The sequence below is a fragment of the Contarinia nasturtii genome, unplaced genomic scaffold (assembly GCF_009176525.2).
Source record: "Contarinia nasturtii isolate CC-2019 unplaced genomic scaffold, AAFC_CNas_1.1 Cnas_scaffold_695, whole genome shotgun sequence".
NCBI classification, from domain to species: domain Eukaryota; kingdom Metazoa; phylum Arthropoda; class Insecta; order Diptera; family Cecidomyiidae; genus Contarinia; species Contarinia nasturtii.
In genome coordinates, this window is record NW_022198046.1 from 1,009,353 (window position 1) to 1,027,341 (window position 17,989).

At 33.1% G+C, this 17,989-nt stretch overlaps 2 protein-coding genes across 3 annotated transcripts; one reads left to right on the top strand and one right to left on the bottom strand.

Moving 5' to 3' along the window:
• The first annotated feature begins 96 nt into the window (after window positions 1–96).
• LOC116340835 (aspartate--tRNA ligase, mitochondrial) lies at window positions 97–4,341 on the top strand. 2 transcript variants are annotated; one of them, XM_031767536.1, is made up of 12 exons: window positions 97–301; window positions 623–707; window positions 830–1,050; window positions 1,139–1,237; window positions 1,338–1,438; window positions 1,522–2,158; window positions 2,212–2,568; window positions 2,713–2,846; window positions 2,927–3,152; window positions 3,214–3,393; window positions 3,454–3,570; window positions 3,655–4,341. In XM_031767536.1, the coding sequence occupies exons 1-12, from the start codon at window positions 164–166 to the stop codon at window positions 4,219–4,221; spliced, it is 2,862 nt and encodes a 953-aa protein (XP_031623396.1). In that variant the 5' UTR covers window positions 97–163; the 3' UTR covers window positions 4,222–4,341. The 2 variants fall into 2 exon arrangements, with proteins under 2 accessions (XP_031623396.1, XP_031623397.1); XM_031767537.1 differs by lacking the exon at window positions 97–301 and adding an exon at window positions 363–465.
• Window positions 4,342–5,660: 1,319 nt separating this feature from the next.
• LOC116340816 (serine protease inhibitor dipetalogastin-like) lies at window positions 5,661–7,514 on the bottom strand. The gene has a single exon (XM_031767509.1). It carries the CDS (start codon window positions 7,407–7,409, stop codon window positions 5,835–5,837), a length of 1,575 nt encoding a protein of 524 aa, XP_031623369.1. The 5' UTR covers window positions 7,410–7,514; the 3' UTR covers window positions 5,661–5,834.
• Between the last annotated feature and the right edge of the window lie 10,475 nt (window positions 7,515–17,989).

The window sequence follows — 17,989 nt, forward strand, 5'->3', positions numbered from 1 at the left end:
TAATACGAAATAACACTCAGTGTGTAGCCGTTTGTGAAAATGAGACGATACGAAGATGGAGTCAATTCAAATGTCATACGTTGAGGTTATGTATGTTTCAATCAATAGTAACAACAAATCGTCTCGTTAAAAACAGAACCGTTATCAAAAATACAGTGAAAATATGTTGTTAAGTAGTTTAAAATGGTTTCCAGTGAAAAAGAGAATTTTGTTTGGTGCGAAAAATATTTCAGCGCCATTCTTTCCGGTACACGAATATTGCATTGCATCGAAACAACAACACGATTACCACACAGTCCAGGTTAACAATCAAAAAGTTGTAAACAAAACAGCAATACAATGCTGAAACACTTGTACATCACATCTTGTCGACGACATCACGGTTTATTTACTTAAGCGACGAAACGATCGGAATACATATAAAATGATGACAAATTTCGAATAAACGGAGAGAACGAACATCTTGTAACAGATGTCGATAATTTACGAGTGTTTCGCAATTAAAATTCATTTTTACTCATTCAATTATTTGAACATTTTTTCAAATTGCTATCTCTCTGGAGGTAGAGATATTCATTTCGGCTGTTCGAAGTTTTAATCGATTTTCTTGTTCTTTTTAAAGCATACTACAGACACAAAACAAAGCCATTCTAGAAACGATATGTCTGGGAGATATACTGATGGGATTCCACCAAGGAAAATTCCTCGTAAGTAAATTCAAATCAAATGCAAAACTTAACAGAATTTTCTTATTATTATTGTACAATGAAAATATTTTAAGCGGTAAAACCAATTGTTGCTATCTTTTTAAGAATTATTTGTATTTTAGGTTTTATTATGGGTGCCAATCAAATGCCAGAGTCACCTCTATACATGGATCTATCGCCACAGGTGCTTCCACCACCCCGAAGAATGGATTGCGGTGAGCTGAGGATGGAACACGATGGAATTATTGTTGAAATGAATGGCCGAGTAAATCGTACACGACTTGGTCGATTTGTTGAACTAAAAGATCAATTCGGTGTCATTCAACTAGTTGCCCCAATAGAGGTGAAGAAGAAGATCTTTTTAAATTTGAATCTGAATCATATGTAGATTTTTCATGGAAATATTCCATTTACAATTGTGATTTCAATAGAATCAAAATGTCAGCAAACGTTTTGCCAATATGCCGGTGAATGCCTACATCACAATAATTGGCCGAGTCAAGCGAAGACCGAATACCCTAAAGAATTTTGTAAGTACTACTTTGCAAAATTGTCGACAGAATTCGATTTTTTCCAAAACAAAATTTATGGTAAACCGTTTAATTCGTTGTTCTTTTTTTCATTCAAAAGTCAATGGCAACAGGTGAAGTAGAGGTACATGTGGATAATATAATTCGAGTGCAAAAGACTTATCGACATGAACCACAATTGAATGGATTTGTTTCTAAAAGGTAACGATATTCATCGAGTGGATGATTACCAAGAGCGTTGAGATTTAATAATAATAGCTCGGTTCGATTCATAAAATCTTCAGGCACTATTCAACCTCAGTCGCTACGCATGAGAGTATATCGTCAGAAAAGCTAACTGCGATAACAAGTACCGAATGTAAACATGTGAATAATGCCGAAAATTTGGTTCAATGGTTCATAAATCGAAAGCATACATGCGGAAGTTTACGTATATCCGATGCTGGGAAAAAAGTCTCGCTCGTTGGTTGGACAGATAAAAAGAATTCAAAATTCATGCACTTAACCGATGGTTACGGTAGTATGCAAATACTCATTGAAAACGATGAATTAAGAGCCATTGCAAATGGAGTGAATGTCAGTGATTTGTTGTTGATTGAAGGAAGAGTATTGGCTCGACCACAAACGCACATCACTCACAATAGTCCAACCGGTGAAATTGAACTGTATGCAGAGAAAATGGAGATTTTAAATTCAAATACACCATATTTCGATTTGGATGACAAGAAGACTGAAGCCATTCCTGTGAATCTAACGAATGTCAATGAATACACGTATAGAAGTCACAATTGCGGTGAATTAAGAGAATCGGACGTTGGAAAGGAGGTCACACTATGCGGTTGGCTCGAATTTTCACGTATGAATAAATTTTTTACATTACGCGATGGATATGGTCATACACAGATTATAATACCAAATAAAGTGAGTATTTGATGTTTCTTATCATATTTCAACTCACTCATTCTCTATTGCAGTTGATGGACATCCAATCAGTGAATTTTGAAACAATTTTAAAAGTGAAGGGAAAAGTTATACCTCGACCACCGAAAATGAGAAATCCAGATATGAAAACTGGCGATATAGAAGTCGAATTGATTTCATGTGATGTATTAAACAAGTCTATACCAAATTTGCCATTTGTAGTACGTTCGCTGCATCGACCAAATGAAGTGAATCGAATGAAATATCGATACATTGATTTAAGGTTTGAAGATATGCAACGAAATCTTCGACTTCGTTCGAATGTTGTAATGAAAATGAGAGAATATTTAATTAATGCAGCTGGTTTTGTTGAAGTTGAAACACCAACACTATTTCGTCGAACACCAGGCGTGAGTATCTAAACTATTGTTTACTCTTTTTTATCATTCCAAATACCATGCAAAGCAGCTGTGTAAACAAAATATCAAATGTGTATACTTTGTATAATATTTTCTCATTTGTATATCATCAATGTGATTGTGGTTCGTACACAGGGTGCCCAAGAGTTCGTTGTTCCCTCTCAAAGTCCGGGAGAGTTCTATTCATTGGTGCAAAGTCCACAGCAATTCAAACAAATGCTCATGGCTGGTGCCATCGATCGATATTTTCAAATTGCCCGATGCTATCGGTATGCAAGAGATTTTGTTTTTCAGCAAAGAACAATCGGATTTCATCTAGAAAATATAATCAACTTTGCTATATTTTCAGAGATGAAAGCACATCTGTAAATCGGCAACCGGAATTCACTCAATTGGATATTGAGCTGTCATTTACACAACCAGAATCAGTAATCAAACTAATCGAGAATGTCTTATCAAATTCTTGGCCAAAAAATCTACCGAAAATACCAACAACATTTGAACAAATGACATATGAACATGCAATGGAAACATATGGATCTGACAAACCTGATACACGGTCAACAGAGTTTTTGGTAATGAAAATAAACAACAACAACATTCAAATATCTAATCGGTCACTATTCATATTTTCAGTTAAAGAATGTCACGCATTTGGTGAAACCAAAAGAAAACAGCAGTAAGTTGAATAGTGCCTATGCGATTGTATTACCAAAAGAAGTTGCTGAACCATTTAAAAATGCTTATGAATCGATCTTGACGCAACGTAGGGTGCAGGTTAAAAACATTGAGTTTATTCAACTGAAAAATGATGAGGTAATACTTTGAGCTTATTTTTTGGAATATATTTTGAACATCATTGTTTTCTATCTTCAGCACCTCGAAGAGACGATTAAGAAAGTGAATATTTCAGTTTCACCAGCTATTACAGAGGAGTTGAAAGTAAATCCTGACGATGTGATAGTCGTGGCCTTTGGAAATAAATTGAATGTGGTAATATACTTTTCATAAATTTACTGTTTGTTTGCATTTCGATTTTAAAATTTAAATTCGATTTTATTTACTATATTTACTTAGCAAGAAGCATTGGGAAAAATTCGATTGGAATTGATCGAGAAAATTGTTGAAGCCAAGGGCCAATTGAGAGATGATGATGTTTTTAAATTTCTATGGGTAGTTGATTTTCCTTTGTTTCTGCGGAACGATGAATCCGGCCAACTTGAAACGGCACATCATCCATTTACCGCACCGCACGCAGACGATTTACATTTGTTGGAGTCTCGGGAAACAATGGAACAGTGCCGATCGTTGGCGTATGATTTAGTTCTGAATGGCCAAGAGATTGGAGGTGGTTCGATTCGCATACACAACGCCGATTTACAACGAAAGATTTTGAATGATATCTTGAAATTGAATTCGGATCATTTAATGCATCTGATTGAAGCATTAGAATCGGGGTGTCCTCCTCATGGTGGAATAGCCCTAGGAATTGATCGTCTGATATCGATCATGTGTAAAACTAATTCAATTCGTGATGTCATTGCATTCCCAAAGAGTTCCGGAGGAAAAGATTTATTGTCACATGCGCCGTGCAAAATATCAGACGAAGAATTACAACTATATCATTTGAATATAAGAAAATAATGTGTTATAAAACACTCAATTTAGTCGTAGATCATTTTGAATGAGAAAATAGCAATAATTTTAATAAGATTATAATGACGCAAGATTTTATTGAATAAAAATTAAAAATCACGAAGTATATTTCATTTTCCTTACGGCATTTTTCTTAACATCAATAAATTCAGTTTTGATAATAAATTGATAAGTAATTTACAGCTAGGTTACATATCATTTTTGATTTTCGTAAAAATGTCAACATGCCATGGAATAACTCTACTGACAGTGGCTAATAAGTAACAAGGAGCCGTATGCAATAAAATTTAAAATCGAGCGACCTTTGGCCAAAAAATATAAGTGAGTACAAGTAAGTGTAAATAGGAAGCGAAGTACTTATTATTATAATATTGTAAAAGTAAAAAATAAAGAAACACATAAATTACCATCAAATTGAGGTAGAAACATATGCAGGTGAAAATTAATATAAACTGTGAACAATCAAGTTGACGAATGTGACGTAAAGTCTATCGCACACAAGCGATTACATTTCATTTTATAAGTGGCGTATACTTTGCTGTGACGTATGATTTTAGTTTGTTTCAATTGCACAAACGTCATACTTGTAAAATGAAGCTCAAAATTTCTTACCGAAGATTCAAAAGGTGATAGTGTTATTGAATATATTATAGACGGTTTCCTTTTATTATATGCATTTTTATCTAGGGGTAGACACAAACTAAAACACTAAGAAAAATTAGGACTTATTAGGTCCTTCAAATGTACACGTTATATGTAACACGTTTTATGTAATTTACTAAAAAAACTAGGAAAAATTAGCAATACTAAAGCCCGTGTCTCCCTCCTAGATTTTTATTCAGTTTTATATACTCACATAACAACTTTAGACATCTAATAATCTCTACTATTTTTCCAAATTGTTTGTCAATAGAGAAATTTGGATGAATTCAAGGTTGAAGTCATTGACCAAAGAAAAGTTCTATATTATAACTTGAATAAAGTGCGAATGATAAGCTTTATGTAATGATCCGTGCACGGTCCCCTTGTCGTGGTTATCAAGTGAAATATATCAAAAACAGGCGACTTTTACGTTTATTAGTCCTAAGATAATGTACTCGAACTGCCTATGGAAACAATAGAATTTACTCGAAATAATTTGGAGCATGTTTCGACTTTTAATCGAATGCTTTTTCCAGTAGATTCTTGTATTTTGAAATTGAAAATAGCATGCTGATTCATTTGTAGTCTGCTATTTTTGAGTTTGATAATAAGATTTTATTGACAGGCGAAAGTGACCAAAACAATGCGACGTATCAAATCTCATTTTATGAATCGTTTTGAAGATTATAATGCAATTTGAATATGCAGTTAAAGCGCAAAAGAAAAATATTTAGTTGATAAATTGTAAGTAGAAAACATGAAAAAAACATTATTTTTTTCTTGAATAAAATTGTCATTTTTATTATGCACATTTCCTTCCAGCGGCCAAAGTACAATCAATGAATAATTTAAATAGAAGTTACTTAATCTTAGATATTTAAGCTATAAGTCTTGCATTAGATCAATATCAATTATTATCAGAAACTTAAATTATGCTATGCTCAGTTATCATTCGATGACTAACATCTGCCTTGATGTTTCACTTTCAAGCTTTTATTGCTCCTGCTAGCACAATTGAATGTGCATTCGTTGGTATAAGTTTTTCCATCATTTCCGCAGAGTGGTGCAAAGTTTCGAGCACAAACACAATCCTCAACTGCGTATGGGACTGGTACAACCTTTTCGTTTTCCTTGCATTCTCCTTTGTGTTTCAAGCTCAAACCCTTCGTGTTTTTAATGGCGCAATTCAACATGCATTCGTTGGTATATGTATTGCCGTCGCTTCCACAGAGTGGTGCAAAGTTTCGGGTGCAGATACAATCCTCAACTGCGTATGAGACTGGCACAACTTTTTCGTCTTCCTTGCATTCGCCTTTATGTTTCACGCTCAATCCTTTGATATTATTTCTGGCGCAATTCAACATGCATTCGTTGGTATATGTATTGCCGTCGCTTCCACAGACTGGTGCAAAGTTTCGGGTGCAAATACAATCCTCAACTGCGTATGAGACTGGTACAACTTTTTCGTCTTCTTTGCATTCGCCTTTGTGTTTCAAGCTCAATCCATTGATGTTTTTTCTGGCACAGTTCAATGTGCATTCGTTAGAATATGTATTTCCATCACTTCCACAGACTGGGACAAAGTTTCGAGCACAAACACAATCCTCAACTGCGTATGGAACTGGCACAACTTTCTCATCTTCCTTGCATTCGCCCTTGTGTTTCAAGCTCAATCCTTTGATGTTTTTAATGGCGCAATTCAACATGCATTCGTTAGAGTATGTATTTCCATCACTTCCACAGGCTGGTATAAAGTTTCGAGCGCAAATACAATCCTCAACTGCGTATGGAACTGGCACAACTTTCTCATCTTCGTTGCATTCGCCTTTGTGTCTCAAGCTCAATCCCTTAATGTTTTTAACGGCGCAATTCAACGTACACTCGTTGGTATATGTATTACCATCACTGCCGCAGACTGGTATAAAGTTTCGGGTGCAGATACAATCCGCAACTGCGTATGGGACTGGTACAACTTTCTCGTCTTCGTTGCATTCGCCTTTATGTTTCAAGCTCAAACCCTTCGTGTTTTTAATGGCGCAATTCAATATGCATTCGTTGGTATATGTATTGCCGTCGCTTCCACAGACTGGTGCAAAGTTTCGGGTGCAGATACAATCATCAGCTGCGTATGGAACTGGCACAACTTTCTCGTCATCTTGGCATTCACCTTTGTGTATCGTTTCTAAGCTTCTGAGGTTCTTTCCCACGCAGTTCAAAGAACATTCGTTGACATATGTATTGCCGTCACTACCGCAGACTGGTTCAAACATAAGAGTGCAGGCGCAATCTTCCGATGCGTATGGAAGTGGAACGATTTGATCGTCGCTGCATTCACCATTGTATTTGATGACCAAATTGTGATTTCGTTTCTTTTCACATCCAAACAGACAGTTGTTGGAGTAAGTTACGTTGTCCGATCCACAAACGGGGAGATATTGACGAATACAGCAGCAGTCAGTAGATGCGGGTGCAGAGTAAATTGATTGCACTAAGGCAACGACTCCAATGATAACGAATAGTTTGTTTACTCCCATTTTTCCAAATTGATTTGATTCTTCTTTTCTTTTAGTTGATATCACGTTGAACACTTTTCGTATAAATCTTTTGTTTTTGCTTCAATTGAACTGTTCAATTTGATTTCTTAGTCTGAACTAATGATTATCCTTGTTACCGGCATGTATTTATATGACATTTTCAAGTGCGTACAAACGAATAACATTTCTTATCAAACCGATACAAACGTATTTTGGCGAGCCCAGCAACTGACAATCGACTGGAAAATACCAATACGAAAAAAATACTCGAAATATCTAAAAACAAAGTACTTGATCGTACAAATCGAAAGCTGTTTACACTCGTTAGCAAATTAACTTTTATTGGGTCCGATGATAGAAATTTCCGAGGATAGAAATTTCCAATAGTGTTGGTTTCTAGAAAGAATTAATTGTTTGACAATTTAATTATGTGTAACATCAATAACTGATTTCATACTGTACAAATTTCAAGGTAGATTTGATCAGCAAACTTTGTAAAGTCTTTTTCGAATGAATCATTATTTTTAAATGTAACATTGATATGTTAGGAAATTGTGTTTTCCTCAATATCATAGTGGCTCTTAGTATTTTCTCTTTGGTTGCGATCACACAATCCAAAATAATTGTTTTAAAAACGAGAAAAACACATTTATATTTTATTATGGAAATGTCTCCATTATATTTTAGTTGTGGTTGACCATTCAAGTTACTTTAGAATGGAGGCATTTTTAAATTTTCTTTCCTCATTTCCCTTTTTTTTATTAAGGAGTAAATATTTTTCAGTAAATCCCCATTGTAATTTTACTACAATCTCATATCACCAAAATAAAAAAAGATACTCCAATGCCAAAAATAGAATCTAATCGCACTTGACCGGCTTTTACAAATAAATGAAGACGTCTTTCGATCAAATATATGACGATCGTTGCTATTTGAAGTTAATTGTTGTCAATCGGTATACCGTTTTCAAAATGTAGCTCTGACGTAGTAGATATGCTACGTGAGATCATGATGTTATCGCTGCTCAAATAATAAAATACTGAGCAGTTTTTAGGAAAATAATTTTCAGACAGTATAAAAAAGTAAATACTTGAACAATGAGGGATTCAGCACGAACTCCGAAAGTAAAGAAACTAAGGAATATTAGAACCTAGGTATAGCTATTAACATTAATGCCATATGCATAATGTGTACGGAGAGCTATATTTACAAAAATGAAGGAACGGTAAGTCAGACTTAAAACAGTGTCTACCCCCTTGCGAACAATGTGGATATATTTTTTATTTTTTAATATTTCGATTCCAGCCTAAAATGATTTTTAGATTTGCCTCGAGCAAAGCACAACAATGACCATTGTGGGTTCTTTTTGATATTACCAAATGTGATCCCAGCAAGGGTTCGCCATATTAAGTGCTGCTCCAAAGTTAAATGCCAAGTCTGATAAATTCGAAGGCTCACTGAATTTGTTATTTATTAGCATGGCGGACGACGTCTCTAACCTAAAGAACACCTCCTTTTATCTACTAACTAAGTTTATTGATTTCATTGACTCGCATTCTCCGCTTAAACAGAGACAAGGGTGAATTTAATCGTATAATGAAAGAAGAAAACATTTTTTTAATTTAATAACTTAAATAGAAGTTACCTAATCTTAAATAACATTTTCTATGAAAAAAGTAGGGTATAATCAATCAGCTGGTGCTAAGGTTTGCACTTTATTACGCAAGATGATGCCATGATGACACCATTACATAAGTGCAACAAAACCAACTACAGAGTGTTTCGCAATTTACAACACTTGTGGTAATCGCTGTAAATATGTAAACAAAGTCATGAAATTTATCGCGAAATTACGGTCAACATTTTCCTCGTATTACATTTGAAATATGACACAGTAAAAAAAATCGAAGAGTTTACAGTTTGAAGACTTACTTAAAATGTATTCATTTGAATATTTTGCTTTCCTTGGGGAATTATTTGTTTTGACGAAAAAAGATTACCCGCAAAAATATGCGAATGAATGCAACTAATGTTATTATACATAATTAGTACGCGCACTGTACGGAAAAGTAAATAATAAACTCATATCGATTAAACAAAAGCCAAATGCATCTTTAAAGTAAGTCGAATTGAATTCATTTTTCAATACATATGTACGGCTGAGAATAAAAGAGACTTTAACGAAATCATACCAATGTAAGTGTATCGGAATTTTCGTTCCGACAAAAGTGTCTCACAATTTTTGCGCGACTCAAAACTGAATCGAAAAATATTTTGTCGAACAATAAAGTCGTGTGACACATTTATCGGAACGGAAATTTAGAACCAGTTTAATATTTAGGAATATTTATGAAGCATTCTAATTAAAAATATGATTGTCCGAGAATGAAAGTGAGTCTTCTCCTCACAACATAGAAATGTGTAACAAATCTTAAAGATTTTATTGAATTGTAGTACCAATCCAAATTTTATTGGAGTGAAACACGGCGTGAAGAATAAATTGGTTTTGATGTTTCGAGTTAAAAAAAGACTAATTTTTACGCTTTTCATGAGAGCGATCAGAAAAGTTGTGAACAAATCTTCAACATGAATTGGAATGTAAATCAAATGTCAACATATAAGGATATTCAATAGGTATCATATGGCAAGTTTATAAGAAACTCTCGGAGACTCGGTATAGAACACTCCAAAAGTGAAAAAAATCCAGATCGTGATTTGAATGATAAGGAACGCAATTTTTTTCATACTGATTTCACCAGGTGATACAGAAAATTGAGTAATATTTGAGAATTGAAGAAAAAAAATTTAATAATTTTTTTCATTTTTCACGATTTTTTACCATTTACATGGGAGGCTTGTATGAAAAACACGGAAGACCGCTGAAATTGCAAACGCCAAATATATACGGACTTACGATAGTGCCATTTCAGCGGTCTTCCGTGTTTTTCATACAAGCCTCCCATGTAAATGGTAAAAAATCGTGAAAAATGAAAAAAGTATACTCAATTTTCTGTATCACCTGCTGAAATCAGAATGAAAAAAATCGCATTCCATATCATCTAAATCAGGATCTGGACTTTTACTGTTTTCTGAACGCACACTGAAGAATAAATTCACGATCGAATCTGCTAGAATATGCGAGTATTGTATGGCAACCATACCACCGTATACACTCCGATAGAATAGAGTCAATTCAGAAAGATTTTGTGATTTATGCATTAAGATTTATTTACCAAAGAGACGAAAATTTTGTATTGCCACCGTATCAGTTTAGATGTGATGTATTAAAAATTCAAGCACTTTGGAGACGGCGAATAGTGGCATTTATTAATATTTTGAATTAATGATCTCCTACTGGGTAAAATAGTGTCGAGTTCGATTAGAGATAAGATTATGTACAAAAGAGTTCTATATAACGCTAGTCAAAGAACTTTAAGAAATACAGAGCTCATTAGAGTAAGAACGTTCACGACGGAATATGCACATAGCCAGCCATTTTGCGTGGCTTGTAGGAATTTTAATTTAATAAGAGAAACATTTTTAAAATCGGCATCGAGACAAATTTTTAGAAGTAATATTGTCAAATTGGAAAATGTGATATTTGTTGAGCGGCAAAAAAATTTAGTTTTTAATTTTTTTAAAATAATTGTATTGAAACACTAGAGATTAAAACAACACAGTCGATGTCTGCTGCTCCGAAGTCGATAAGACTGGTGGCTGGATATTCGATTCTGGTAGTGATTAATTGTGAATGATATTGTATAATGCTTTGTGATAAATTCAGTCTGAGATGAGACGGTGAGAAAATAAATAAATAAATACCTGAAAGATATTATATTTAACTGAAAAAATTATATGTTATTATTTAGAAAAATGAATTTAGAACGCTACGTTGATGAAATTTATAACTTGGCATTTTTATATTTAACAGAGCAAAATTTATTTTAACTGAACATTTAAATAACATCCGAATAATCTGCAAAAAATTTTTTTATGATTTACTTCAATTTTTATTAAATACTAGTTTCTTCCGATACTTCTATATTTTTTTTACATATGGGACGGTTACGAGCGAGCGAAGCGAGAGCTTGACATTTTTCAGAAGCACACTCCACTCTCTGAACACTTTTTAAGTGTGATTTTTCATGCCTTTTTAAATTAAATTAGTTTTAATTTTTACTCCACAATAACAACACAAAAAAACATTTTGCTTTATACAATTTGAAATATAATTAACAAGTTTATATGGATTTTTTACCACGCTGATTATTTTTTACCACGCTTAGCTGTCAAAACAATGTTATGGATAGATGACAAATATATCTGACCGCTAGATGGCTGTTTGTAGCTAAGGGGACAGATACATGCTTCGCTCGTTCCCGATGATTCAAAACAATGGTTAATTTCTGGAACATGTAACGAATGGTGGCACATCACATCTGCATATTACATCATATATTTCGAGGTGTTCAAGTTTTAATTTTTCTCCACGCTTTAAAGTTAGCTTGCCAAATTTGCAAACAGGTCCGTCCGTTTTGTCATTTGATATTGATTCTGGATCGATTTCATCATTTTCTTTTGCTTTAAAATAATAAATTTATTAGATATTAATGTAAATGGTACAAAGTTCATAAACACTTACGGCATCTGTTTCCCACTGAACAGCATTCATTTTTGTAGAAAAGTGGAACACAACCTTGTCTCAATGAATTGAATTGATATAATTCATATAAACAATCGATTCTCCTACAATTGGGATTCTCAGGTAAAGCTGTTGCATTATCAAAGTCTTCAGTGCAAAAACATTTATAGCACTCATTTCTAGGATAAAATCGTTCATTTAAACGATATGTTCTAGCTTGAAAATAACATTTTTTCATTGTTTTAATTTCCGTAGGATCTAAAAGTTGATAAATGTACAACAGTTTTCCAAATGACGATACACGATCAATTATCGAAATACCGAGAAAAAAATCGAAAATATTAGAGTTCTCTTTAAAATCGCATTTTGTTAAAGTCAAGTATGAAAGATCAATAAAATATCGTTAGTCAAAATATCTATAATTAATTGAAAAATTTACATGTGAAAAAATTAAGTGTAGAACACAATTTTGTCGTTAGATTATTCCAAATGGATTTTGTGATAATAAAAGGTATTAAGTAAGATTTTTGAATTTATTCACCACAAACATCCATATGACCACAGCAACTTTGCAAAGATTCGTATTGCACTATGCATTTGGATCGGTCCACATTTTGTTCTAGGAGACATTCATTTGAGCCACACAAAAAAGCCGGCCATTTATTCCACAATTCACATATACAAGGTCCGGTACACTCACCATCAGGGGCTATGTACCAAATATCTTTGACACTCTGATATATAGTATCCGAAAAGTTTTTTACGATTTCCAAAGCTGTAGAACAAAACATCAAACAAAAATGTTATTATATGATAAGGCTGTTTAATATTTGTTTGTGGATAAACCAATTAAAATGGAGTGCATAAAATGGAACGACATCGAGACATCCAAAACACTTACATCTAGCATTTACAAGTATCTTATCTTTAATATTATAAGATGTTCCTCTGAAATGGCATTTATTCTCATCAAATTTTTGGTAGTCGGGACATTCGAAACTGCAAATACAAATAAAATCTAATATATAAATAAGGTAAGTATGCCTAAGTCGGACACTGCGCCTAAGTTGGACACCCGTGACATTTTTATGTTGTCATCGTTTTTTCGAGCTCAAACTACTGTCATTCGATAGCATTCAATCGTAGCATATTTTTACTGTGAGACAGACATATTTACACGAATTTTTTGTCGCACCACAAAGAAAAGTATTTTTTACACTTTCCGAAAGTTTTTTCACGTTTTTTACCAACGAACAAAAAGTGACAATAAAAGTGATTCAAATCAAGGTAAATATATTCATGGTATTTGTTTTTCTTTTATCTTTCGATTGATGCATACAAAAAGTGTGTATGTTCATTGGTGTCGTTTGTACAGCCATTTTTTCAAAATGGCGGCTTGTTCCTATGTCGGACACCTTTTTTGTTCCTAAGTTGGACACCCCATAAAGGAAAACGGAAGGATTTTTTTTTATCGGATGTCTTATTTATTCGTAATTGGCGTATATTTATGTTGATTTTTAGTTCAAGATGAGTTCAAAACGTAAGTCCATTGACCCATCTGTTTTATTGGAAGCCGTGAAAGTGTGAAAATTGGAAATGAATCCAAAAAGTCGGTGTCAAAGAATTTTGGCATACCTCGTACCACACTTTTGCGCCATTTGGACAACATTGATCGTGTTATTCCCAATATAACTGTGGCCACAGATGAGGATTTGATGCTCGTTTTGGATAACGGCGGAACAATGGGCACTACCCCTGTAAGTAATGTTGTGGATAATAACTCATCAATTGGTGCTGGTTCTGTATGTGTTCGTCCTGTATGTCCATATATATCTTATCGTTTTTATCGCTTTTCCACTATAACTTATTCCGCTTTCTACAGATTTTCACTAAACGCAAAATGTTACCACTTTGAATTGCCTATTTGAATAAAATATGAAAGATTAATAACTAAAATATGATTCTACATCATTTTTGAGTTCATTTGGTGTAAGTGGGGAGATTTGTTGGGGGGTGTCCGACTTAGGACGACTTTTTGAAAAACCCTAATTTTACATTTTTTTGAAAATTGGGATTTTCTCATATATATTTTTTTCTTTTTAACGAACTTCTCTGATAGAAAGTTGCGCAAATACATCAGCTATCGATCGGTATACACAATCTTGATCAAAGTTTATTTTTGTAGATTTTATGCCAAAAATAAAAAAGGGTGTCCGACTTAGGCATACTTACCTTATGCTAAGATAAAAAAATGTGTATCTCTCCTGGCCACAATTTTTATCGGAACGAAATTTCAAGCATACCGTTAAAAAGGTATTGACGGTCTCCATCTGCATCACACTTAAAATTTCGATCCGATCATGGCCAGGAAAGCGAAAAATATGCATACATGAATTTTGAATAAAATATGTTTCAACACGCTCGCACATTGCGCATTGCGTGAACCACATATCGTTGTTGTTGTGTATCTTTTTCAAGCACAAATCAATTCATACTTGCCATATGTACAGTGTGAATTGATATGGGTATGAAAAGGAAACACAACAACATTATTTTCTCTCTCTCTCTCTTTCGTTCTCTCCCTATTTCAATTTTATTTTATTTTATTATATTTAATATTATTTTTTAATTTTTTTAAAATTATTTTTTTATTTAATTTTATTTTTTTTAAATTATTTTGCTACAATTTTGATATTTTTCACGATTTGCGGTCCAACGACAAGAGATACGATATCGGTGTGTTCGGTCAAAGTTGCAGTTCGATGATCGATAATTTACGAAACAAAAGGGGGTACCAAGGGGGGTACATTGCACAATTTTTCTGTCAATGCTACCATTTTGATATTTTTAACGATTTGCGACCAACGATAAGAGATACGATATCGTTTTGAGCCGTCAGAGTTGTAGTTTTTGACATGATCGATAATTTGGCCACGATCGGAGGTCACGAAAACGAAACAAAAGGGGGTATCGTGTACCCTGTACAGTATCGGTTGTGTTGTACATTTGATGAATTTCAGTAATTTGGAATAAATTTATTTAAAATACCATTTAATTAAAAACTGACAACTCAGAAAATAGTTTTGCCCGATTAGTCATCCACATTCTTTAGCAAAATTATCCAAAACATATGTAAAAATAAACAATTTTAAATGAATTGGTCGAATTTCTACCACGGGCGGACCTAGTCCAAATAAATCGTAAACATGCATAGCTTCATGCAATAGAAATTTCAAAACCTAAGTTAACAATTATTTAAATTTTTTCGTTTTTTTTTTAGTAATAATGTTCTCTTTAGATTTCAGAAATAAAGTCATATCCCTCTCTCTCGAATAAATTGCGATTGACTTTTTTTACGGTTCTACGATAGTTTTAGTAGTTAAAAAACGTTACCTTAATAAGCACGAACTATTCACTGATCCATTATTCACGGGTTTGCATCCAGTATGTTCATAAAATTCAATTATATTATCACAAGTATTACAAGATACTTAAAGAGCACAAGATCTTTCTATTCCAACAGAAAATGTTGAGTTTGTTCTCAAACTTCACATTCACAACAAAAATCAAGTTAAACTATTTCAATCGTTTTAGCAAAAAAGACTACGTAAAATACATGGAAAATTCATAGATTCAATAGATATGAGCTATACAATTCTTATTAAGCATTTACATTTCCCAGAAATGGTAAAAAACGGGACGAACACAAACTGGATGAAAATTTTGTTTAATGGCGTTGCAAGACTAATGATATATCGTTCTAAATTTGTAAAATAAAATCATTTTCATTTTAATGACAGCTGATAGTTTTAAGATGAAAAAGTAACAGAAAAATGACGAAAAACCTGTAGAAAAATCCAATTATCTAATTTTCCATAAAAATCAGTTTTTCCCAGTTTACTCCGATCGGAAATTAATTCGTACTCCCTTTAATAAAACACTTTTTTTCGTTATGAGTATATGGGATATACGTATTAGAAGTAATGATGATTCTTGTCCATTATGATTATTGTTATAAATGTAATTTATTCTAGTGATACGATAAAAATATGCATCAATTTCACATCTTAAATATGTGTTCGAATATTGTATATATATAAAAGGTTTTGGGGTCTTTCCTAGTCATAAATATCGCTTAAGGCTGTATTTATTGTTCTGTGACACTCAGAAAGAATAAATTGTGTTAAAAAGACTCAACGTTTGTAGCATACAGTCCAATTTCAATGGCCGATCGATTTTTTTTTACTGAAGTCTGTTTTCCAAAACTATTAGCGAATTATCTAATAACGTGCAGATCATAAAAATATCGGTAGCCGATTTGAAATAATCAGACACGGTTACAATCGGACGCATAGGAAATAGAGTCTTTACTTCATATCTTGTTCGTGTGTAAATGACGACAACTTGCTTAAATTGACTCAATATATTCAATGAATTCAAATGAAGTTACCTATTAATATTTTGTCTAAAGATCATAACTATCTAATATGAGAGACGAAGCAAGTCTTTTTTTCTTGTACTAGTATGCATGTAGAAATGCATAAAAGTATCGCACTAGGGGCGTACAACCATTTGCAAATATTCCATATATGTAAAAAATTAAAATATTTGCACGATTTTTTCTGAATGTCTTGGCTCTCTGACCACTCACGGGTGACTTTGAGCTAGAGGGTCATTACACCCATAAATAATTTGTACTCAATTTGTGCTAATTTGTACTAATTTTTTAGAATTAGTACTAAATTGGAAGTATGTTTTAGTACAACTTCTTTTTTAGTACACATCGGTTCGAAAAACCAAATATACCAAACATTTGTACTCAATTTGTACTTTCTAAATGTACTAAAAAAATGTTTACTACACTTTTTAGAACTTTGAATATATATTCAGAATCTGCATGATTTGTACTATATATATGTATAAAAAATATTCCGAAATTATTACATCGACTGTACTAAAATTACAAGTGTTTTTTTAGTACAGAAATTTTAGTTTTCAGAATTAAAAACCAAATATATCAAAAATGTGTACTCAATTTGTACTTTCTGAATGTACTAAAAAAAATTGAAAATGTAAGTACTAAAAAATGTACTAAAAAGTAAAAAAAATATTTTTTGGTACACTTTTTAGAACTTTGATTACATGTTCAGAATCTGCATAATTTTTGCAATATTTCTGTATAAAAAAATTCACAAACTTATTTCATGGACTTTAGTAAAACCACAACTGTTTTTTAGTCGACACAATTGAGTTTTCTAGAAACAATCAAATATACGAATAATTTAGGTGTATGACACCCCGACATGAAAGTTGAAATTTGGTGATATGTTTTGTTGAAGCATTTCTTACGTCTATGCACTCATCCAGTGTATACTTTCCAAAGCATGTGACAGAACCATAGAAGAGCTAGAAGATCTGGTTGTGTTGCAGTGCTAATTCATTCATCGCTAAAATGTCGTCAAATTGAACTCAACGTTGATCCAGAATGTGAGTGTTTTGCGAGCAAAGCACAGCAATGACCATTGTGGGTTCTTTTTCTTTGAGCAAAGGATTGAACGCTATTCAAAAGATAAATTCCAAGTCGGATATATTCGAAGGCTCACTAAATTTGTTATTTATTAACATGGCAAATGACATCACTGACCTATTGAACACTTCCTTTTAATAAAATATTCCCGGTTTTATCGTAGATAAAAAGTGTACCGCAATTTTCATGAATACAACTACACAAATATTCCAAATGCTGTCATTTTCCTAATTTTATTAATCACAGCGGACGGCAGTTCGAAAAACATCGGAGTTCGAAAAAAAAAGTCGAACTCGCTAAATATACACGTAATATACGGAATCCAGACCTAGAAGGCCGTTAGCCCCGGTTGATGTATGGTTGGAAAGCCCTTGGGCTATAGATCAAGAAAAAATATAAAAGTTTGAAAAT

Coding starts and splice junctions, on each gene's coding strand:
- LOC116340816 (XM_031767509.1), bottom strand. CDS start 7,409: ATGGGAGTAAACAAACTATTCGTTATCATTGGAGTCGTTGCCTTAGTG.
- LOC116340835 (XM_031767536.1), top strand. CDS start 164: ATGTTGTTAAGTAGTTTAAAATGGTTTCCAGTGAAAAAGAGAATTTTG. Junction 3,153..3,213: donor CACGGTCAACAGAGTTTTTG/GTAATGAAAATA, acceptor TCATATTTTCAG/TTAAAGAATGTCACGCATTT. Junction 3,394..3,453: donor TTCAACTGAAAAATGATGAG/GTAATACTTTGA, acceptor TTCTATCTTCAG/CACCTCGAAGAGACGATTAA.